The sequence below is a fragment of the Pterocles gutturalis genome, unplaced genomic scaffold (genome assembly GCF_000699245.1).
Source record: "Pterocles gutturalis isolate BGI_N339 unplaced genomic scaffold, ASM69924v1 scaffold26031, whole genome shotgun sequence".
Classification (NCBI taxonomy): Eukaryota; Metazoa; Chordata; class Aves; order Pterocliformes; family Pteroclidae; genus Pterocles; species Pterocles gutturalis.
This window is the reverse complement of record NW_010103772.1, coordinates 2,916-27,833: the sequence shown is the minus strand read 5'-3', so window position 1 is coordinate 27,833 and position 24,918 is coordinate 2,916. Positions and strand designations below refer to the sequence as shown.

The 24,918-nt window shown below is 42.1% G+C and overlaps 1 protein-coding gene across 1 annotated transcript; it reads right to left on the bottom strand.

The window, feature by feature from the left end:
* Positions 1–24,589, bottom strand: PRKG2 (protein kinase, cGMP-dependent, type II). Its single transcript, XM_010086833.1, has 18 exons — positions 24,081–24,589; positions 18,720–18,886; positions 16,979–17,092; positions 14,105–14,210; positions 12,809–12,872; positions 11,444–11,521; positions 9,994–10,088; positions 9,115–9,183; positions 7,869–7,967; positions 6,822–6,972; positions 5,435–5,571; positions 5,229–5,318; positions 4,841–4,982; positions 3,923–4,086; positions 3,107–3,229; positions 2,095–2,157; positions 1,161–1,227; positions 1–300 (listed from the first exon to the last, which is right to left on the bottom strand). The coding sequence occupies exons 1-18, from the start codon at positions 24,587–24,589 to the stop codon at positions 205–207; spliced, it is 2,334 nt and encodes a 777-aa protein (XP_010085135.1). The 3' UTR covers positions 1–204.
* Positions 24,590–24,918: the final 329 nt, after the last annotated feature.

Sequence of the window (24,918 nt, the reverse complement as noted above, 5' to 3'; positions counted from 1 at the left end):
TGCACCTGCCCTTGTTATGAAGAGATGCGCACAGATTTTGTTGCATTGTCCAAACAAGCTCTGGTTGTCGTACTGCCGTCTGTCCTTCAAGGAACATTGTGTTTGTCACAAACCTTGCAGAATGTGATTTTAAGCAAGAAACAAGAGAGAAGGTTTAGAACTTATGCCTATGAGTCTCTATAAATGTCGTCGAAGAAAAAAACATCAGAAATCCTTGTCCCAGCCTGAAAGTTCATCTGGAGGGGTTCCCTCTTCAGGTGGATAGCTGTCAAAGTAGTGGTAGTCAGTCGGTCCAGACAACTAGACATTAAAAACAAACGGTTGTTCCAAATTGTAACTTTTGAAAATACTCTCCATTGTTTACGCATCATTTTTATTGCTGCTAGGGGAGGAATGAAAGGCTAGCATGATATAGATGACTTCTTTCAATGGATGCAATTCCTCATCCTTTAAAAGATAAACCTCTGGTAATCAAATTGTACAACAGAACAATGGCATTAGCCTCCTTAGACAAAAGCACTCCCCAGATACTATCAAATCTAGATTACCCCCAAGGCCCTATAGAGTCAGTAAGAAAACCGGGCCACACTGTGTACAATTTTGATTCAAATTTGTTTAAGACCAAACCTACACTCATGGGTAGCTACTCAAAGCAGATCTCAGAATCATCATTTGTTTCAAATTGAGTTCCAACTCCAAGTGAGTTTCAAATTCCTGACCCTCAATCTTTTCTTCATTTTAGGGCAAAGAGAAATGGGCTATTTAAACAAGAAGCTTATTCAAGGATGTGCTGTAACTCAGTAGTAAGAGAATACATAAATTTGTACTCTGCACAGTAAACAGTGCATCCTAATAACGTGCCCATTACCACAGAAAATATGTTTTTTCATACTCCTTTCTGACCAAACACTATTTATTCTTGTAATGGTGAAAATCTAAGGTAAAGTACACATGCAGAATAATTTTTCCATTATTTAACTGAATTAAAGTTATGCATTGCTTGCTGTCTCTTTCCTTCATTCGATTTGCACTAAAAATGGTGAGCTGTAATAATTCAAATGCATCTTTGGGACATTTCACTCTCATTATCAGCTGTTTCTTTGTAGCCAAGCACCTTTATATTAGTAAAGCACTATGATATTGAAAGCCAAAGCCAATACCTCTCTTTTCAAAGGTGATGGTAATTTCTTCACTCTCAGACCATCCCAGTTAAAACCACTCAACCACCTGATTAAAAAGTAACAAGAGACAGACAGGGAAAGACCAAGAGAGAAAGACAGACTGGTTTCTTTCATACTATTAATAGCTGAAAAACATGTAAACAAGGGCTATAGTACATTTTTTTGTGACAACTTCTGTCCGTGTGACAGCATAGGTGTTAGAAGGAGAAAGCCTGAGCGCTGCCATTGCCATAGGAGGGAGCGGGAGCAGGGGGAGCTTCAGGACCACCAGCTACGTTGCATCTCCTCTGTACAGAAGTGCCAAAGCCACAGGAAGGTTAATGAATGCATATGCATAAGCACAGCCCCTTACACGTCCCCTTGGAATTCCACCCTCTTGACAGCAATGAGAAGAGGCAGACAAGCAGGAAAGTCAAAGCACTTCTTTTCCCAAGCACAAACTGCAGGGCTTAGAAACAACTTGGATAAAAAGAAAAAACAGGAAATATGTAATCCACAGAGCACCTTCTCCATTAGAAGAGAGAGGACAAAAACCTAATACTGCTCTGGAGCTCTTAACTACCATTCTTAAAAAGCAACTGTTTGGTTTTAGATCAAAGAGGTGGGAGGTCTGAAAGAACAGATACTGAACTGGCATCAATTTCTCTGAGAGCTGAATTAAACTCCCACATCAGCAACCTGCAACAAAACCAGTAAAAAACAACATGTTTCTAAGATAATCACGCTGAGTATTTACTTTTATATCGTTGCTTGCTGTAGTCACAAATGTATTCAACAGCAACAGAGATCTCTCTCAGACAATCTTCCTGGAAACGCCCAGGGCTTTCTGGGTTTACCTGACTGGGTTCTAAAATATTAAAAATATTTTCAGATTAAAAAACTAATTTTCTTCTTGGCAGTCTCTTTGACTTACCTGTGTTTCTTGATGTCATTAATTCCATTCCTCAGATTGCCTAATCTTTCTGTAGGGTTTTGCCTTAAAAAAAGAGAAAAAGAAAAAGGGTAAGAATTAAAAAATATTCTTTTTTTTTTTTTTTAAAGAGCTTTTATACATCCTCACTGCTTGCATTTAACAGTTATGCAGGGATGGAGTTTGCATACAACACACAGTCTCATAAGGGGACATAGTGAGGTGCTGCTCACTGCTCCTTTCTTTTGAGAATGGAGAAGCCTTTCAGGAAGCCAAGGCACTGTCACCCTGCTGTGAGAAACAGCAGGGAGAAATCAACTGGTTGAATTTTAGTTGCACGCCTTTTTTTTTTCCTGGCCAGCAGGTCTGGGTCGTGAGTTGCAAAAGGAGGCAGACCAAAATTTGCAGCCACAAAGATCCTTTCAACCTGCCTCACAAACACAGTGTATACCGTTCCGAGTGCCAGAGATGAAATCCCGCTGGAGCTGGGAGTTCAGGGCAGCAGTGTCAACAGCCACACAGGTTGTGCATGCCACAATGCACTAATGCTTCTCAGTTATGCCGTCCCTTTTGAAATATCACCTTCTTGCACATTTTCAAGTGGGCTTAAATCAGTCTTTAAGTGCACTATGCTTTCCATAGGAGCTATATGCCTAAGTAATTTTGGAAGCATATGTAATTTTGGAAGCATTTTTTGTAAAACATTGCACTTGGTAATAAAATTCTTTAGGTCTTTCCTCAGCCCGTGCTTAATAAGTTTTCCTCAAGATGTGTTTCAGAAAAAAAAAATCACAGCGACACCGAGGGCCCAGAGCCTGCATGTGTAGATCACACCTCTGCAGACCAAGAGGTGTGACGCACTCAGAGGCATGCATGCGTACCGAATATAATCAGAATAGACCATGCTAGGCATAATAATTTTAAATGAAGTTGTCAGGAATTCACCACTCTAATCTGGATATTAAATAGCTCAATCTGTCTACACCCAGGCTCTGCTACAAACGGCCTCTCCTACCTGCAGAGTCTGCGGATCAAATCCTCAGGCTGTCTGGTTATTATTTTAGGAAAATCGAGCCTTTCAATGCCTTTGAGAATCAAATTGTATATCGTCATTTGATCAGCCCCAGAGAATGGCGGACTAGAAAAAGAAAGCAACACTGTTAAATGGAATGGCTGACAACAGCAGATTCAGCCATTTCTCATGAAAGCAAATATTTGACAATATGGAAGAAGCCCACCTTTCTCATTTTACAGCCTTCAGCCCTTCAGCCTGTGTAAGATATTACACAAGTTTGAAGTTGCAAAGCTGCCTGTGGGTACCAGGGAAAACGCGTGATCATATGTGTCCCTCTAAACTAGCTCTGCTTCCAGCTGAACTCGGACGAGCTTCCACGCTGTGCTGCCATTGAGCATCCACCAAGAGCTGCCACGGAAGCATGCGCAGAGGCAAAGAACGAGCCCTGCTCATGGTTCGCCCACCCCACTGCACCCCGTCACCCACTGCTGGGGAAAAGAAGAGACTGTGATTATCTGGAAACCCCAGCATCAGTTAAAACCAGCTCTACGCCAGCCACTTATAGCTTGTGTCTGGCCCTTCCCCAGATGGATAACCCAGAATCGAGAACGGGGCCCACACCTTGTGTGTGGCATTTATGAAATGACGGAACAGAAGACATGTATAAGGCAAAAAGAAATACAATTTTGCAAGTCACACCTGTTTACTGATGGGAAAAACAAACTTTATTTTTAAAATAACCTTTAAAACATTAAAAAAAAAAAAAAAAAAACAAAAAACCGAACAAGGTAAGAACTCGGAGTAGGATGCACTTACCTGCCAGTAAGGAGTTCATACACAAGAATCCCAAGAGACCAAAAATCCACACTGAAGTCATGGCCCTTACTCAGAATTACTTCAGGGGCAACATACTCGGGGGTTCCACAAAACGTCCAGGTCTTCTGACCTGATCCAATCTTCTTTGCAAATCCAAAATCAACCTGACCAAAATCAACATATGGTGCACAATGCAGAGGTGTTTCGCACTGGGAAGCCTAAAGGTCTTAATTACTTCCTCACCTCCCACAGAGATCTCACAGTTGCCAGTTCTGAGATAAAACAACTACACAGTGTTGTTGTGAAGGAGAAAAAAGCAATTCCACTGGATTACTGAATGCTACAGAACAGACCCATTTATTCTCACAAGTACCTTCCCAATTTTTTTTCCTTTTGGATAGAACAGCCCCTGTGTTCCTCGAGGACACGAGATCTACAGCCCACAGAAAACGGTGGGCTGCTCGTTGTCCTCAGAGCGGGCGTTTCAAGCTCTCTGAAGGGTATTCTCTGCACTTTTCATGGTCACAGTCAAGTACAGCAGGAGCTTTTTACTGCTTTCCCTCTCTACCAACATGATGTAGAACCTGTGATTGCTTGAGGCTGGACAGGGAGGTAATTCTCCACCTGGGAAATGTGGTTCCTGCTTTTACATTAAGATTGGCTGCTGGGATAAATTGCTTTTGCTGTTTATGCTGTGGCAAGAGCTGTTGGAGGCTGCAGATGCCCATTTTGTCTGTGGCTTGCAATGGCTTTGCAACGCCTTTGTCTCTCACCGGGCAATGAGTAGCTTGCCCTCTTTTCTATTGAAGCGTGAGGGCTATTAAACTCCAGGATCCTGGTGCTGTCTATTTATATCACCCTGCAAGGAAAAAGGATACAGGCACAAAAGGATAACATCACAAAAGGATTACATCTTACCAGTTTTATATATCCTTCAGCATCCAAAATTAAATTTTCTGGCTTCAGGTCTCTGTAGATAATTCCTATGGGATGTAGATAGTCAAAAGCCTCTGTCACACACCCAACACAGAACTTGGTGGTGGCTTCATCAAAGCTGCCTCTGGAACAAAAATATTCACTGTTCTCTGGAACACAAATATTCACTGTCCTTGCAGACAATTAACTTCTAAAAATGCCTATCTCATTAACTAGACAACAAGTAACATGCAGAGTATTAACAGCTTTCTTGCACTGATGTCATTCATGTGGTTGAAAACTAAACCAAGCATCTTTTCATCAGACGGCCCTCAAACAGAGAACCTGTTCAGCAGACGTACAGACAAGGTTCCTCTTAATTTGCCGTTACCTGTCTCTCAGCAAGCTCCACAATTCCCCTCCAAGGCAAGCCTCCAGCAGCATGTATACATACTTACTATCCTTAAACGTGCGATATAGTCTGTGGAGACAAACGGCAGCAATTTAGGAAAAGCAAAATAAAATGTGATTCTTAATAATCCTGTGCCATGGGTCAACTGGGGGTCAACTTTCAAGGAAACCTTATGGTCAACTTACTTTACAATAAACGGAGAACATATCTGCTCGAGGATCTTCTTCTCAGAATAGATATGCTCCTGTTGTTTGGTGTCCACTACGTGCTTTTTCTTTATACACTTCATCGCAAAAGCCACGTTCTCATTTTTCACTTTAACCTGTGAATAAAAATGATAAGTACATGTGAGGCAAAGAAAGGATGTTTTATCAACCTGTTCTCAATAGGTTCACCGAAATCCATCTTTTTCAACATAGCACAGGACTGAAATGGATGACCATAATAAGGGACAAATCTCAGATTTTCTGCAGAACTGTTCTGTATGATTTTAAGTCAAGCATCACATCTTTTTAGTGTCCCAGTCCCCACTTGGAAAATGAAATGTTCCCTGCATTAATTTTATGTATACAAAACATGAGGCAGTTTGGATAGGTACTATATTTTACAAGTTTATACCCACTACGGCCCCTAATTTCAATTTAAGATTTCTACACACAAGCATAATACAAAAGAACAAAAAGCAGAGGCATTTTATGAAAAAAGTTTACAAATTGTTGCACATTACACTGAAATATTACCCAATAGGCAATGAAAACATGCAAGTTAAAACAGGGGTTCCAGGAAACCAATGCAGCAGCTATTGGTGTTTTACAGCTGGCTCAGAATTAACTTTTTAGCTTATTAATCAGGTGACGCTGTAGAATTTCCAAGCTGGCAGCCAACCAGCACGGAAATTTTTGTGAAGCATGAACCAGAATAAAACAATTGATGGTCTAACTACTGTAAAGGATTACTGACTTCACCAAAATCACGTAGCCTCCTTTAATTTACTATTACCTTCAACAGCCCGCACAAGAAGCGGTCCCATTTTTTCCAGATGTTTGCTACTCAGCCCGAGGAGAGCGGAATTTAAGACTTTAGTCTAACGAGGCTCTGCGCGAGCCATTACAAATTGCTGGAAATTTAAATGTCAACACCGCTCAGAGCCAGACCACACTGGTTATCGCTGCTGTGGGCCACGCCGAAGCAATTCCAACACCACAGACTAGGTGATGTGGAGACAGCGTCAGGTCCAGGAAGAACCTTGGGAAAGGGCGTGCCACGCAGGGAGCGTGATGCCAGCAGGCACATCTGTAAACTCCGTGTGCACAAACTTAAGGGATACATGTCTAGTGACCAGGAAGGTACTTTTAACAGCAGGAAATGAAGGCACACAAGAGTGGATTTGTTTTTCTGAACTCTGAAGTCCCAAAAATATTTTCTAACTATGCATTGCTTTATATAGAATTACCTCTGCCAGAGAGGCACAAGTATGCAGAAAAAACAGTAAAATCCTTCACATCTCTCAGCCATGAAATCAATCTTTTAAAGACAGAGAACTTCTTGAATATGTTTAAAACAGACTCTTACGAGCTCGACCCTTCCGAACCCACCAACACCCAGAGTTGTGACAACTTCTAAATTCTGGAACGGGGAAGGAGGGAACTGGGCTACTTTCTCCTGCAGCTCTATCATCTCCAAAGACACCTCTCTGAGTGACTGTCCACAGAAGGATCTTCCTCTGCATTAAGAAAATGAACATAGGTTAGTGCCCTTCTTGCCTGTATCACAGCAGTCTAACACTAGAGAAGAAAAAAAAAAAAAAAAAAGCAAAGCCTTCTTATTTCCTAACAGAATCTTACTTTTTACTTATTTTATGTAGAAGCACTTTCTTTCTGGACATCCTATGGAAGTAAATTAGAAGCAAAATGCTACCAAAGTTCACTGACTACAATCAATGGTATTTTTGTCAAGAGCTGATCCACAGTGTGGTTGCAGTCAGCTGCAAAACTTTGGGCACTCAAGTTGGAAAACCAATTTCTGAAGGACTGTGTACCAGTTCCAGTAGAAGGATCTGACATAAAAATGCAGCTATATTTCTATGTGGAAGAAAAACATACTCCGCTAATCTTCCAGTGGTGCTTAGGCAGAAAACAGAGGCAGATAAACTATAAGTGCGGTTCACAGCAAAAGCAAACTCTTTAATAGCACCGGTGTTACATTGAAACGTTAAAAATAAACTTAAGATCTTTTATGTCTGCTTATTTCTATTTGAAATGACAATCAGTCTTTTGGACAGTCATAAAGTTTCATCAACACAGTCTGGAATTAAAATTGACTTTTAGGGGTTTTATCATTTACCATCAGAAGGCAAAAAAACCATTTAAGCACACTTTCACTTCTTTTCTGTGCTCAGTTTTCCTGGGTTGGAGTGAGTTCTTGGTTGGAAGTCAATACACTGAGATTCTATGCAATTTTTGTTTCAGAAAATAAAACTTCTTAGACTCCATAAGCACAGCCATATATTTTTATTATAGCAATTGCTATCATTCCTAGGGGCCCATGATTTTACATACACACCTATCACTCTTTTATGATTGCCTACTAAAGATGTGCCTAACAAATGATCTGACTTACTTTGCATGCCGCTTTTCATCAGCCCGGGCCAGGTTAGCCACATAGCCTTCAAGGTAGGTTTGGAGCTCCTCATAAGTTCCAACAGTTTGATTAAATGTCCTAAAAACAGAAATTAAATGGTAGAAACTACTGAAGATACAGTGGAAAGAGAAAGAAACCAGCATCTGTGCTGCTGCACCAGGGCTTTACGTTGCCTGTAAGTCATGACCCAGACTGAGCTTTACACCATCACTTTGACAGTACAGATTTTAAGAGGTTTGAAGAGGAGGTAACCAGCTGAAGCATCAAACTTGGTTTGCCAGAAGGTAGATGGAAAGACCACCTGATCCCCTCCAGCCGTTTCACATTATGTTTAAATAATTCAGAGCAGGCTGGGTGTACTTTGCCTCCCACGTGCACTACTATGGTTATTAATTGTGGTTCCACCATCCCTGCCATGGGAACCAGCTGGGCATGAGTCCAGGCTATCCATCATTCCCTCCCGATGGACAGAGCCCCTGGTACATGCTGCCAAAGCGATGGAAAGCACCTCTCGTACTTCACAGGTGAATAGTAGCACCATGGGAAGCATGCACCAGCTTCTGGCATGCTTCTCCACAACCTATTTAAACAAGCTAAAGAAGAGAAGAAGAAAATGCATTCACAGCTCAAGATGCCATTTCCTGGGCTGGGGCAAAATCTTGGCCCTCAGCAGGAGCCCTTTGGAATTCAGCGAGGAGAAGGATGGTGGCTGTCCACCTTCCAAGCAGGCATCCTTACAGCCAGCCCTGAGAAACGTGGATCTGCTGTTTCACCTTCCATTGGGATCTTCCTTTCTTATGTCTTCCATCTGTTCCATTTTTTTTCCACTTTCGGAAGCGTACAGTTGGCCTCTACCTGACAAAACCAGGAATACGTCCCCCTCAACAAACAGACATCCCCAAACCAGGGACACGCAGGGGCTTTTGTCACTCCCTCAGCCACTGAATAGCACCTAACAAACGTGAAACATCACCACCACAAGGAGAGAAAGAGAAGAATAACTCTGAACTACTCTGAAGCTCCTGTGCTCCTGCACCCGCTGTCAGCCTCTCTTTGTGAGATCTTTGTCTAAAGCACCACCACAAACTAGGGTTCCAAAAGCATAACGGCTCGTTCAGTATTTGCTTAAGGAAACACTGCGGTGGTGCCTGCAGTGAAGTCGCACCTTGCTGCTGACTTACCAAAAGAGGACGTAAGTCTGTCATCAAACTGGGACGATACTTACTCTCTGTCTATAACGAGGCACTCCACATTGTGTTCATCTGCAATAACGTTTGCTGATCGGACATCGTCACTGAAAATTGGAACAGATGAGAAGAATTCAGAAGCGTATCAAAATCTTCCAAGCACCTCACCCTGTGCTCACGGAGGGTCACAGTGGCTGTAGGGGAAACTCCTCGAAGGCTTCCGCAGCCTGTAACTGGGTTAATATTGCTGAAACAAATACACAATTATAGCATTTTGCTAGTCATTATTATTGCCTAGCACAGTATTTTTTCCAGTTTCAACAGGGTTTGGATCATGACTGTCTTTAGCAACCTTCCAAGAAATTAGGATGAGAAGTAATTAGTAATATGTCAGGATTTATCACTTGTTTCTGAAAGGATCCTCATGTATAAAACATTCCAGAAACCAAACGATCACTACTGAACCACCCACACAAATCTCTGCTATATGAGCCATTTGGCTCACTGGTCATGTGTTCTCTGTCCTCCTTTTCTCTGTTTCCGACTATCACAGGCACTGACACGGAAGCAACAGCTCAGCCAGCAATGATGGAACTTATCCACGCCAGGAGTCACATACAGCCTGGCACAAGTCTTTATCACAGTTTTTACTGAAATATAAACAATAAGCAACAATGCAGAGAGGGTCAGAATTTGACTTTTTCAGGGAAAACCAAAGGTAGATGACAGTGTAAGCTTTCGAGTTCTCTCTGAAAAAAACAAAACATTGAGACAAATTCAGCCATTGCCTTCATCTGCCAACTCCCCAATCAAAACAAAGATTATTTTCAGAACAGCAACAAGGTGTATAATCTGACACATAGTGACAGGTCACAGCTGAAATACTACACATCGCGAATCATACGAAGTGAACGAACCTAATGAGCGCCTTTTCTCCAAAGTAATCTCCTTTATGCAGGTTTTTAATCAGCTGAGGCTGCGAGTGATCTGCAGTACTCTGGGTAACTATCACCTAGAAAGTGCAGGAACAAAAATTTAGCAAGGTAGGTTTCGAAGTGTTGCACCATTTCCCCTTCTTTGCTGTGTATTTCATAAATGCCTTAAACTCAGCAATGCTGCAGAAAGAGTTACAAATATGTATAATTACTCTCTCCTCTCAAAAATTAAAACCACCAGACACCCCCTGACAGCTCCCTGATTTTTGATGAGAGGTGGAAAAATTAATATATTCATTATTGCACCCCCCCCCCCCCCCCTCCATCATTTTCTCCTCACACTGTTTAAAACAGAGCAAAATAAATCGCAATTTAACGAAAAACTGAAAAATACTTGAGTTCCCATAGTGGGTGGGTATCATGTGAGCTTTCTGTCTTCTCAGCTAAACAGACAGCGTCCAGAAACATTAACTAACACCTTCCCCCATTACAAAGAAATCAGCCCATAGAATTTACAAAATAATCACTTTTATATTTGCCTGCACTTTTTAAATATTTCATCACACTCCACATATTCAAACACCACTTCAGTTTAAAAAAAAAATTAAAAAGAAAATTATATTAATTAGTTCCTCAAACAGCATTTTACTGTTTCAAATGAGTTTCCTTGTTCAAAAATAGAACTACATAAATTTTTTTTAAAAGTAAACCTTGGCTCACACTGATGCGTATATTGCTAGTCTCCTCCAGTTCTTCGGCAAAGGTCCATCACCATACAGAGCCATTAGCAATGGAACTCTGATTCCACACCAGCAGACATTATGCTGACGCCCACACCCACCAGCAAAAAACAAACCACAACATCTCCAGACACGTTTTGGAAACTTGAAACCCCTCCTGGAAGTCTATTGAAGAAAATTCTCCAGCTCCGATTCTTCAGAATCCTGTGTCAGCCTCCGGCATAACAGGAGACAGATAAAGGCTGCTGCTTGCCTCCTCCGGGACTAACGAGTGAGAGGAACAGACCCTGACCATGTCACCTAGGGAGCTGTTCTCCCCTAAACCCAGGACTCCATTATTTCTCAGACATTTCACAAGCCTATGCTTTGCCTGTCAGATATTGAAATACCAAAAAGAACACACGGGATCGAATCTCAATTACAAAAAATTTCCATCTCTGCTACAGTGTCAAGAGGCTTCAGGACATACTTTAATTACATTATAATTAGAACAGTATCATGGCTGCATTGTGAATGAAAATTAGGCTCCCCAAATGTCTGAAACACTGCTCCAGGCTTTTATCACAGCACTGTGAACTTAGCAGCATCCTCAAAACTCTCTGCACATATTTTACTGAAGACCGCATCCCTCAAGACAGCTTTTGAAATACAGGTGTTTGTATGTGTTATAAGTTAGGTTTCTTATATCTTACCTTTCCTTTCGCTATTATAAAGAAGGTATTTCCTTCTTCTCCTTCCCGAATAACATAATCTCCCTTGTCATAGTATTCCTGTTGGGAGAGGGAGGAAGAGAGAGACAATATTGTTCAATATATCAACTCGCTGCTTTGAAAATTCTGATGACTATGCAGAGTTCTTAATACAGCTGGATGTTCCGTTGATGTTTCACTTCCTATCTCCTGCATATGTTGCATCCCATAATAATATGCAAACATTCCACTATGTAAAGCATGGTGGCCAATCTGTAACATATCTTAATGCAGCAGCACGTTATTTGTTTAAAAAAATATTAACACTGCTATCATCCTTATGAAGCAGGGTAAAATGAAGAAAAAGAATATCAAAAGCTCTTTGAAGAGTTCTAAATCAAAATCCCATTTCCAAAAGTAATTTTAGGCTTGACACCTCAGTGGCAGTGCCTAAATCATCTGTCGCAAGCTACCAACACAACTTTTCTGTCTCTGTGAAGGAACCCTGTGCTCGTTGCTTAGTTGTTTAACACTCAATCAAACCTTTTTTCCACGTTAGCTTTCTGCTTTGTGATCCATTCCTTTTAACCAATCACCTCATTTTGTTCTCCTCCAAGTGTTCCAGAAAGCCCTCCCTTGCCAGGAATCCCCCACAAAAAACCATCACTGCTCAAGGCGCTGATGTGCTGAGGCCACGTCCCGCCCCACGTCACCACCACCATGTCCCCATCCCCTTGCGCCACAGCCACGCATCAACCGTCTGCCTCCTCTGACTTGCTGGGACTGAGGCTCCTCATTTTCTGAGGAACTTGTATTCTCCATCTGCAGAACTGTCTGGGGTTCCTACAGCAAAAGCATTCATGGTTTTCACTGCTCTCAGGAAATGTCCCAGCCGTGACGCTGTATCCAGCCCTGACCTCCAGAGGCTGCTGGCAGAGGCAGCAGCCCTGAGGCACACAGATATGGGGCTGGTTTCATGCGTGGAAGTCCTAAGGCCTTTTGCCCCTTAAATTTCACAGTGTACGTGGTCGAGGCAGATGGAAGTATTTCATATCCATGTTGCAAACAGGCAAAGAGCGATTACCAAAAGAGTCAGAGATGTGGACAGCAACTTTGTACTTAATAAAGGCTAGATTATAATTCCTCTTACCTACTTGCTTGACTCCTTCGATGCTAAAGATATAACTTACTTTTATGCCACTAAATGTTATTATTTACTGCCAACCTGGAATTCCACCCTGACCACTCCAAAAACACCATCATACTAAAAAAAATTCGGTTGTGTTTTTGGTTTTGTACTTATTTATTCTTCTTTATTACTCTGAAACCTTACTGAATACTATTTAAAAAAACTTAACAGTATCTTACCACCTCCAGGCAGTCCATGATCTTGGTTAGTTTATCTTCAGGTAAGTTTTTCAGCAGGGACACGCTTCCAGGAAACAGAAATGCAAAACAAAAAAAAAACCTTAAAAGTAGTTTTCATTGACACTTTTTTATTATCTCTTCTCATCTATACAATTTGCACAACCACATTTTAGAACTAAACTGGTGGTGCTACACAAAACACATAATATACAAGGTTTGAGCATTCCCATCTTATTTTTTAGATAAACAGAACTCCTACAACTTACAGAAATGTGGCAAACAGTCAGTTTGTAAATCAACTCTGTATTTCAGTAGGGGGCAAAAAATCTCTAGCGGGCACATGGACTAATTTCAAAATTCAGCCATACAGAATCGATCAATCGCAAAACAAGGACACTATCGTAATCCAACAATATATCTTCAAATGCACTGTAGAGACTGCAAAATCAGACAAAGGCAAAAACTTCAGTACTACTTGGACAACTACTAAAAGAGAATCCAACTACAGCGATGGCTTAGTGAACTTGCTGGTAAGAATGAAAAAAACCTCCCATCCTGAGCAGTCAGACTTGTAAAATCTGGGAAATCATACAGCTCTCGATCTCCTGGGGGTCAGCAAGGAAATATTTATTGGAATCAAAGACGGAGACGGACGCAAAAATACACACGATATTCTATGCATAGCTAGGCTTGAGACCTCAATTTGAAGCCATATCAGAATGATCACTCTTTATTAAAGAAATAAAATATTAAATCAGCTCGTTATGGTTTGGAACCTCTAATTTGACCTTCTTCCTAAGGAAAAGCATTGTAAATCTCTCAGTGTTCCCTGCAGGGGAGAGGATTGTTTCAACTCTCTGCAGATTTCCTAGTAACTTACGTTGGAATTAGTTCATAAATTAAGAGAGACATGCAGTTCTCATATTCAAGTCTCCAAGGGATGAAGAATATCCCTTCACCTACTCCACTGGCAAATTACCTTCTAGTTGGAGGATTTCATTAACTTTGTTTATTTAATATATTGTTTTAACTTATAGCCATGTAAGCTTCCTACAGAATTGCTGCATTCCTTAAAAGCAATTTCTCTTTCCTAATGCAATACAGGAGAAAAACAATCAAAATACGAGAAATTATTTTGTGAATCCTAAAAAAATCAAGGGAGGTAAATATTCAGGTTATCAACGCCCTCTCCATTAAGAGTTCCTCCTCTTTCTCTTTATAAGACAGGGGCAATGTTGTTGTGCACCTAAGGAAGTAGCCCAATCAATATTAGAAACAGAAATGCATTATATTTACCTTCTGAGGAATTTTCTGTATTGCTCTTGTCTTGTTTGTGCTGTCGCTCTCATGACATTTTGAAACACTTCTCTGTCCAATGCCCATGTTTTAACATTGGTGATTGCTTTAAGGAAACAAAAACCAACACAATCAACAACGTTTACGAATGTTTTGAGGGAAGACACCACACTATCAAGTCACGGTATGAGACCGACCAGCTCTTTCAAAATGCCCAAGGCCATATTTTGAAATATTCAGCACCTGCTGCCATCAGACTGTTACAAGAACTCAGCTCCCACTGCAACAACACTCACGGAAGTCAGGGGTAGACTTCCAGCTCTGTGGAAATCTGTATGAGGACAAACAGGGCTGAGTGCTGGTGAAGATCTGCTCCTCATCTCGGATGGTCATTGCATAGAAAACTCCGATGTAATCTGGACGAGAGCTGATCTGACAGAAACAAAAACTTGTCTGGAGTTGTTCAGAACTGATCAGGCAAATGTTGAACACTGTGGCTTGGATCCATCTCCAATTCGGGTTACATGTGAGAATGCAGTAAGACGGGAGTAACAGAGGTCAAGAAATACGTTTAATTTCATTTCCTGCTGTGATCCTCATCCACTTTTCCTCCACTGTAGCCATTTTACAAGGGAATAAAGCGTAATCAAAACATTATTACTTTTCAAAAGATAATAAAAATATTAATACAGCAAGCATGCACGAGATCCAGCACCAAAGATGCAGACCACTAAGCAGCCCCTGTGTGCAATCATCGACACAACAGAAAACACCACACTTTTTCTAAGCCAAATAAAATTATTCCATATCATTTAATTTCTTATTTTAAAAGATGCTATATCATACTCATCAGTTTTCTTTCTGTCACATGAAGGAACAGAAATGTTTTCTCTGGGACAAAGGAAAGCTATAGAAAAATTGGAGTGATTTATTGCCTCAATTTATCAGAAACATAGAACCATTTTTAGGAAAGAAAAATTCCAGGTTTAAAAAGAGCACAGGGGTCAGTCATCAGTCTTGATACTTAACCTCGATATGCACATATGCTTTTAACTAGCAGTTATCAAAACAGCTCAAAATGCCGGTAGGGAGAACAAAGGTATTGCTTGGTTTCGTTTTTCTCCTAAATAACATCTTTCAGCTTACTTTACAGGGAGAAAGTATGGCAAGTACCGAAGCTACCGCAAACCCATCTCCTGTATCTTGCACCTTAAGTAAATCAATTCTATATCTAGAAAAGAGCCTGTAATCTCACAGATGAGATAGAGAAAGAGGAATTCAGAAACACAGCAGTAAAATCACACCCCCAGTTTCAAATGCAGCTACTGCATGTAAAGATGCTGCTGGGCAGCAGCAGCCGTTGCAAAGCTGTCTGGCTAAAGTCCTTCACTTGTCAGTTTTCAAAGACTGCAGGTAAAGGGGGGCCACTACATTCAGCATCAAAAAGGTTTTCACATCTGTATTTACTAGTCCTGCTCAGCCATGGCATTGTACTGCTCTTGCTCCACAAGAAACACAGGAAAGCTATTGGGGAGGGGTAGGTTTCTGCAGTGATTTTAAGTATTCAAACACCCTTTCTTATCCATAATTGGAGAATTTTTGTCCTACCTCAGAAGCAATTATTGTTAACAAAGGTCTAAACCAGCATGACATCTTACTATGCAGAAACACTGTAATGCTAATACTATATACAGCAGGCAAAAAAGAAAAATAGGGAACATACTGAAATAGAAGAGCATGCTAGAAAGAAAAATAATCACATTATTGATGCTGCTCTGTTTATCAGGCAGCCACAAAAACAGATTACACGTAATAACTTCCATCTGCACAGCCAACAATGATTAACTGCTTAAATTGGGTGCAGGAAGAAAGACCAGAAGCTTTTAAAGTGAATAACTTCTTGTTTTATTTCATTTGCTCCTTTTTAAGTCAACATGAACTCTTCATACTCACTAGTGGTTCAAAGTTCCTGCAGATTTAGACAAGAACAGAAATTAGCTTCAAAACACAAGTAATTTTTATGGAATAGTAGAGAGTGGAAAAATTATCAATTTAACTGTATTTGATCACTTACCGGTCTGCCACAGCATAATTATGGCAAACTACAAAAGGAACCAAGGAGTACTTAATGGGGATGAACACCCAGTCTTACGCAGGAAGAGGGATATCTGTACCACAGCAACAGTTTAACAGCTCCATCCCGGTCAGCCGGTAAGCACAAAGCAAGAGCCAGTATTTGCCTCAGGGAAGCAGCACGTCTCACCTACAAGCTTCATCTCTCCCACTACCACATTTGCAATCAAACTCAAATCTTGTCCCGAGCGCCAGCCACAAATGCCAGCTGCAAATGTATCTTGGCAAAACTCAGAACTTAACGATTCAGAACTAAGAGAAGTACAAAGCAACTAATTCCTACATATTTTATTTCGTCTTGAATTAGGCTTCATCTGCTCTATTGAAAACCCCACGGTTCTAATATCTTTTCAAACTCACTGTAATTTCAGCCTCAGGATTGCATCCTACACAAGAGCATCAGAGCCAAAGACCATCCCTGCTACTAAACAGTTCAACGTTAAAACATAATCCTTCCCTAGCTGTTAGTTTGATACAGGTCTGGCTAACCAGCGTACTTCAGAGGTGCCTGATTGTCTATCAAAGGTCGCGCAAGAGATGGAATTGCATTCATGGCATAGTATTACTAGAGTCCCCAAGCAGAAGGAACTCAGGAAAGGAAACGTGAGCTTACTAATAAAAATCAGGACATGCAGACATCTATTAAATGGAAACTTCAAAGAAAATCCTGATATAACAGGGACCTCCCAAAAGTACGTAGTCTTCATTTTGAGTAATGTTGCTAAAATAAACTTTAGGTACCTTTCACAGAGGCTGTGCGCGTGCAGTTGTACAAAATGGCAAGTTCACCAAACGTCGTCCACACAGTTATCGAGGAAAGCAGTTTATTCTGCTGAAAAACTTCCAGACTGCCCTCTGTCAAAAATCACCAGGATAACAGGCATTAAAACTGAGCTCAACTGTAGAGACTGAAGGGAAAACAAATCAAGATATTTCTGGCTTTACTGCTCCCTGGAACACAGGAATGGGAACAAGGATGAAAACAGTGCCTTGAAACACAGGTAACAAACCAGTAGGTATTTTTTTCTTTTTTTTTTTTTTAACGTATTGCTGATTTACAAATCTTCTGTGGAAGGGAGGGAAAGCTGAAAGAAACTTTTCAACACCAAAAAGGCCATGGAAAAGGGCTATTCTAAATCCTGATGGGATAAACCCTCACTGGTGGGGTTCATCTGTTCATATACATTCGTGTACATAAGTGCAGCATGCAAGGCAGAGGGCAGAAAAACGAAAAGCACATTAAATACTCCTTCCAGAAATTGTCCTTGAGCCTTACTGCAAACCTAGTAAAGGGCAAATAAAGTCTGAGATTATTCATAGGTTATGGCTCAAAAAAACCTTCCCTTAAACATGTTCTGAAAGTTCGGACCTCTTGTCTCCAAGACACCCACTGAATCCTCAGAAAAGGTGTACTGAGACAGAAAAATGTTGGGGTGCACAATTTCTTCTTTATATTTAATCTGTTTTTCAAAACCTTATCATTTTGTCTAGCAAGAATATGACTACCCCATTACAAATCCTGCCCCCTCTTTTTCTCTGCACCATACCCTCACACAGCTACCATCAATTTTTCAAACTAACACATCCATATGAAGCCAGAAGATGTGACAGAAGACGTGCTTTCCAACATATACCAGTATGCTCCTGGCTTAAATATTCCTGTCTCATCAGAACAGCTTGAACTCTAATTCATATGAGCCACTGGGCCTTCTAATGGTCCAGAATCGACAAAGTAGACAAATTAATCACAAAAACTGATTTTTTTTTTTTTAATTGGTGAGATGATGAAAGAGAATATTCCCTCCAGGAACAACTTTCAGGTGTTGAACTTGGGCTCCACTACAGCTGATCTGTGATTTGAGTATAAGCACAGTAGCAGTCAGCACAGATGGCTGCAGCGAGGTTACTTCCAATCTGTTGATATTATTTTAGGAAATTCTTCTTATCCTAAAGCTTAGGTTTCGCTTTTTTTTTTTTTTCTCATAAAAAGCAAGCAGCTGTTTTTTTAAGAAAAACCCTAAGCTTTGAGAACAGTAGACTCAGACCTCATCTCTGAATTTCCCATACAGGTATAAGCTCTCATAAATATTGAAAAGTAAGTTTATTTCAGAAGTGGTTTTCACCACTGAGCAGTCTTCTATATTTTAAAATATACCTGCTCTTCCTTTGGAGAAGAAAGGGATGGCTTTACCTGCAGCAGAAAGGATTTGCTGGCCTCTAGGCTTTCAGAAATGAAAGAGGTCCTTCAAGTTCTTTCATATCCTTCACGAAACAGCATCAAATCAAGAGTCAAGTTTCTAAGGTGCATTTGTTGCTCTCACTCTGTTTCACAAAAGTCACAGGTAAAACTTGCATTGCTCTCAGCAGGGCCAGCATAAATGATTTAGCAGCACAAACATCATCACTGTGGTTTCCTGCAAAGACTTCTAAATGACTTTCCTGTTTCCTGCACTTGTGTGTTGTACAAGCCAGCACTACTCACCTTTGAGCACAAAAATGTGATTGCCCGGCTCTCCCTGCCTGATGACATAGCTCCCTTGCTGGAAAGTCCTTTCGTACATACATTCCACCATATCTCGAATCTGGTGAGGCTCCAGTCTCTTCAAGAATTGATTTTTATTCAGGGCATCTGTGATAAGCTTCTTCTCACTGGTTTAAAAAAAAAAAAAAGTTTAAAAGATCCAGCATGGCTGTGGTATATTACTCACCAGGCACTCATTCCTCTGAAGCTGGACAAATGTCAGTACACATCCTGTTAGCTGTGCAACACTAGAGCCTCTCTCCTCCCGTGGGACTCTGCCCACAGAAAGCACCAGGTCAGCTGTAAAAAAGGCTCCCCACAGAAGGCGCGCTCTCCAGAAAGCTTAGCACTGTTTCTCACCATATTCTTTCCCCATTGCATGACTAAGGTCTATAGCCTTGCTTATCTAAAGGAAAGAAATGTGGAAGGTATGTCTTCACATGCCACTGCCCGTTCAGGAGTGGCAACTTGTTATAAGATCAGGCCCACTTCTCTAACGCCCAAATACCTTTTTTTTTTTCAAATATCCAGAAAAAACCTAACACCGATGATAGCAATGAGGTTAAAGTCAACACTGATGGTACTAAGACCTCATCAAGAGTTTCTCCTTTGCAGTGAGGAAATATGCAAGCAAAGAAAAGTACGCAAAAACATGATTAACAGGTGCTGCTGGTTCTTAGGAGAATGTTAGAAGACATCGGTGGTGGGAAGCACATTGTAAATGACCATGATTTAAAAACTGACCACAGAGAACTTCCCTGGCACCTGCAAAATAACACCGATCCTGTGGCATTCCCTGTCCAGAGCTATTAAGCAAATTTATGATCAGGACACTATTCCAAGGTCAGCCTGCAGCGTACCTGTTGAACATTGTTCCCCCACTTATACAACAAGTCCAGGATCCAGAAGAGGTGTTGTGTGGAGGGTTAGTGCTGATCCCCCCCGAACCGCTCGTTGCCCTCCATCCACCTCCCTGCAAAACACTTCCCACCCCTGCTGTGCCCGCTACCTTTGCATGGATGACAACAAACAGACAAAATGCTCCCACCTGAGCAAAAATCCTGCAGCAGTCTGCTCATCTGGGACGCCAAGCATCCCCCGTCTCCAGAAGAATGTCCAGACGGGAGAGAAGTCTACCCAAAGCTGGCCCCTTCCTCCACTGCTTGTAGGAATTTTTAGGGTATAATCAGAAATAAAAATATAACACAAGAGCTTGTGGATACAGCTATGTAGCCATTAATGCTGACCTCTTTGCTTTCTAAAATGCAGCATTCAGAGAAATAAACTTATCTGATATCACACTTTGGTGACACCACGGCAAACTACAGCCACCCCAAGCTGTTGCTAAAAAGTCTCTGGAAAAGCTTCAAGGTATCCACAAAGATCAGATGAAATGTGGAAAAATCAGCAGTGGATCAATCTGCTGATAATGACTAACCAAGTGAGACAACGCTCGCTGCACACGCGCCCTGGGCAATCGATGAGTTCCGATGGACTTGCATACGCTCTGGGTCAAGGGCTTCCTATTAAGCAGCGCCTTGAATCCAGGCCAGAAATGAACGCCGTTAAGCAACTGCTGCATGGCTGGAGCTTTTATGGACCTACTAAGTAGTTTTCCTTTACTGCTTAAGTCAAAGATAAATTCTGCCTTTAAGTTCCCAATTTCCCACCATGCACGTAACAAGGAAGCTGCATAACAAAACAGACACCCCAACAGCTTTCTGAGGCACGCAGGGCCCACTCTCGCTTCTCTTGCTTGTATTCATAAAACACAATGTTATAATTAAATTATGTGGGAAAAATCTCCTGAGGAAAAACCAGGAATGAACAATGAGTTAAGGCAAATAACTAGACTTACAACATTACTAGCCATATAATGACTGAAAATAAAAACACTTGATGAGAAGAGGAAAGAAAAACAAAATCAAGTAGCTATGGTGGAGATTGCCTTTAGAAATAGAGATCATAACTTTGGTTCTGCTGAACGCAAGAGGGTTATTAGAATACAAGGTCTAACTTCATTTTCTGCTAAAAACAATCTTACTTATTTAATTCACCCTGGTCTGCATCATGCACACGGTACTGCAATAAAATACACTAATGGCTCATGCATGGATACTTAAGAACAAGCACTAAAGCTTCCAGAACTACAGAACAGGGGACTATGCTGCTTTCAGAGAGTGCAGCTGGCCACAGAGCTGAGCACACACGAGTGTCGTAACCACGGCTTGGGTTCCTGAATCCGCTGCTTGCGCACGTCATAGGCATTCAGCACAGAGTCCATCTAACAGTTTTCTCTACGTCGGTTTCCTTGCCTTCTCCTATACCTGCCCCACTTTTGAGAACTGTGGCTGGAAATAACCAGATTTTTAATCTCTGGAAGATTTGGTTGCATGTCCAAAATTGTTTTTACTTAGTTTCACACTGAAGCTTGAGGAGCAGCTTCTTTGTTTGTATAGAACACATGGCAAACTTTCTGATGCTAATTGCTCTGGCCGAGTTGGTCTGCTTTCTAATACTAGGTAATCAAACAAATCATGAGTTCTACTTCACTCTCAAATTATTGTCTCGGGACAATAATTAGCAGACAAATTCAAGTTTAATGGCCACTGCGGAAGACTAGAATTTAAATGAAAATTCAAGAATGTGCAAGCACTGAACAGAAGAAAACAAGGGTACAAACAGATTCATAGGAGAAGCTGGAAATGGTGTGGAGGAGAGGGGAGGATGGTGTGCTCTGACTGCCAATGCAGTGCATGCTTGAACAGTCAGTTGTTTCCAGGGAAGTAATTACCAGGACAAATGCAGGAATGGTGTATTCCAAATCGTCATGAATCTATGGGAGCCTCAGCAGTAGCAATGACAATCTCTAAACCAGATCATAAGAGATGAAAGGAGAGAAAAGGAAGAGAACTGCTCCTTTATCCTGTTATGTTATACTGAGTCTTTTAGAAAGAAAACAGAGATGGCATACAACAAAAACAAAACTCTTTTTACAAGTGCTCAGACACTGAATCGAGAAGGAAAATTTTTAGCTCTGTTTCTACCACACAGTCAGCATTACATTCAGATTGCATAAACTGCAATGTCTGGTTTTGTCCTGAATGGCAGAGTCTGTGCTGCACTTCGCAATCAACCAGTTCTTCCTTTGCTTGGCTCCTCGGTGCTGTTACAGCTGTGTCTCTGAAAGCACCCTGGAAAACCAGCTGCCTGACTGCAGTACGAGGATCATGGCAAGGAGAAGACAGGTAATGACAAACCGAACACTCTTAAACCAAACAATTATTTAAACTGCCCATGCACTTGTTATAAAATGCTAATCTGGTTCCCTTACTCTGGAACAACACTGCAGGTTGAAGATTTCAGCTCCTTACGATGACCCAGGCAGCCGTTCTGGCTCACCAGACAGCCTCCGATGTGCCATGCTGGACACGATGGATGGGACACCAAGTCTGAAAAACTCTCAGGTCTGCTACAGCACAGATCCAAATGTGCCACGAATTCTTAACACAATAATAAAGCTCCCCATAGATCCGAGGCACTTAGGCTGCTGGCTGGAATTCAGAGAGGTTCTGGCTACCACCAGACACTCAGGTTACGTCTACATGGCAAAGTAAAAGAGTATCTAACGTATGTTTAACGATACCGGTCTGATTCTTTGTCCACAAGGTCAGCTGCGACCATGGATGTCTCTGTCTCTTGCAGAAGCTAGAAGTGTAATTGGATTCAAAGAGGAACAAGTAAAATTAGGTTCCTACACCGTGACTGTCAGAAGCTAGAGGGCAGGAGGGAGCGGCTGAATGGATGATCACACCATACAAAACATGTCACCATATTTCGCACCAGACTGAGTTGAAACTGGTCCCTCACCACATCCTTCTCTCTAAATTGGAGAGGTATGGATTTGAACAATGGAGAATTGGTTGGCTGGCCACAGCCAAAGGGTTGTGGTCAACAGCTCTATGTCTGGGTGGAGGCCGGTCACAAGTGGTGTCCCTCAAGGGTCTGTCTTGGGACCAGTGCTCTTCAACAACGACACAGACAATGGAATCGAGTGCCCCCTCAGCAAATTTGCAGATGACACCAAGCTGAGTGGTGCAGTCAATACAATAGAGGGAAGGGATGCCATCCAGAGGGACCTGCACAGGCTGGAGAGGTGGGCCCATGAGAACCTTGTGAGGTTCAACAAGGCCAATTGCAAGGTGTTGCACTTGGGCCGGGGCAATCCCAGGTACTTGTATAGACTGGGAGAAGAACTCCTTGAGAGCAACCCTGCGGAGGAGGACTTGGGGGTCCTGGTGGACAAGAAGCTGGATATGAGCCAGCAGCATGCTTGCAGCCCGGAGGGACAGCTATGTCCTGGGCTGCATTAAAAAAGGGGTGCCGAGCAAGGAGTCCAGAGGAGGCCACAAAGATGATCAGAGGGCTGGAGCACCTCTCCTATGAGGAAAGGTTGAGGGAACTGGGCTTGTTTGGCTTGGAGAAGAGAAGGCTCCGGGGAGACCTCATTGTGGCCTTCCAGCGCTCAAAGGGAGCCTATAAACAGGAGGGGGAGCGACTGTGTACAGGGGGTGATAGTGACAGGATGAGGGGGAATGGTTTTAAACTAAGAGAGGGGAGATTTAGGTTGGATATTAGGCGGAAATTTTTCGTGCAGAGGGGGGTGAGGCAGTGGGCCAGGTTGCCCAGAGAAGCTGTGGATGCCCCATCCCTGGAGGGGTTCAAGGCCAGGCTGGATGGGGCCCTGGGCAGCCTGCTCGAGTGGTTGGCAACCCTGCCCACAGCAGGGGGGTTGGAACTAGATGATCTTTAAGGTTCTTTTCAACCCAGGCCATTCTATGATTCTATGATAACAGACTCCACACACAGCTCAGAATCAGTGTCCATATTGCATCTCAGAGCGCTGATCTGGGGCCACCTGCTCCTTTCCAAGCCATCCATGCTATAGGAACAAGAATCTGAACCCACGCAAAGGCATCCTGCCCATCAGCGCTCCAGAGCACAGCTCACGCTGCACGCACCAGGCAAAACGAGACCTGAAAGAGGCTTATGTTCTGCTTAGCCGGCAGTAAAGATAAATCCCAAAGAGACTGTGTCTCCTAAACTAAAGCACAGAGGCTGCCCACCACTCTTCATCTGAAGTCTTTGGGACACAGAAGATCCTTGGTTCAAGTTACACACAAACTCAACCAGCATCTAACCGCCACATTGACAAAGTGTATATAAAAAGATGGATACTTTAGTCTTAAGAGGAGAGGATACCATTGTGATAGAAGCAAAGCCTTGTAGCACAACCATAGAATCCCCCTGCAATGAGCTCACCTGGAATCCTTTCGGACTCTCGCTTTTTCAAAGGAAAACGCAGCTTGCCTGTTCAAATCGTACAGCCGTGTTGTCGGCTCTGCAGACACACCTTCCTTGGCTCCTCTCCTCCTGTCGGCAGAGACTTGCATCCTTGAAGCCACTTCAAATGGAGAAGGCAGCAGAGAGTGCTCTCCCTGAGTGCTAACAACATCCTGCAGCTTGTTCAACTGTATGCACTTGCTCTGAAGTTCCTTGGTGAGTTCTGCGATGACCTTAGTCTGCACAACCAGCTGTTCCTGAAGCTCCGCAAGGTGATTTTGACCCTCTTGCAACTCTTGATCTTTTCTCTTCAGCTCCTTTTCCAGTTCAAGCACCCTGCTGCAAAGAACATCAGCTTGCCCAGTCACATTGATGCTTAGACCTGGGTCCTTCAAAAACTTACAGCTGCCAGCGCGGCCCACAGAGAGGTTTTCTATGTCTCTGTCTGGCCATCTCAGGTGCTTGTGTTTTACTGATCCATTCCCCATTTTGTCCAGAGACCTAGATGAGAAAATATATTTGCAGTTTTGCTTCATTCCCCAACAAGAAGAAAAAAAAAATAATTGAACAGTAAGTAATGAATTTAGTGTTTAACTGGCAGCTGAATTTGAGATATATGACTATAGTAAATACAGTCAATTGTTTTCATTATTTCTAGTCCTGAAAGTCCGAGGAATAAAGGGCAAAGAGAAGAGGTAGGTGGGTTGGCAGGTTGGTGGATACAAAGCAAAAGATCTGATGGCTACCACTACTTTTTTTGTGAGTTGAAGAAGAGATGTGTAAGCTTCTACTAGCCTAACAACGATAGAACAGCAGG

Bases quoted from the DNA above. Each gene is read 5' to 3' on its own strand.
- PRKG2 (XM_010086833.1), bottom strand. From the start codon at position 24,589: ATGGGGAATGGATCAGTAAAACACAAGCACCTGAGATGGCCAGACAGA. The intron at 6,973-7,868 runs GTAAGTCAGATC...TTCTTAATGCAG, and splicing joins GATGAAAAGCGGCATGCAAA to AGGAAGATCCTTCTGTGGAC. The intron at 1,228-2,094 runs GTAAGTCAAAGA...CTTTTTAATCAG, and splicing joins AATGACATCAAGAAACACAG to GTGGTTGAGTGGTTTTAACT.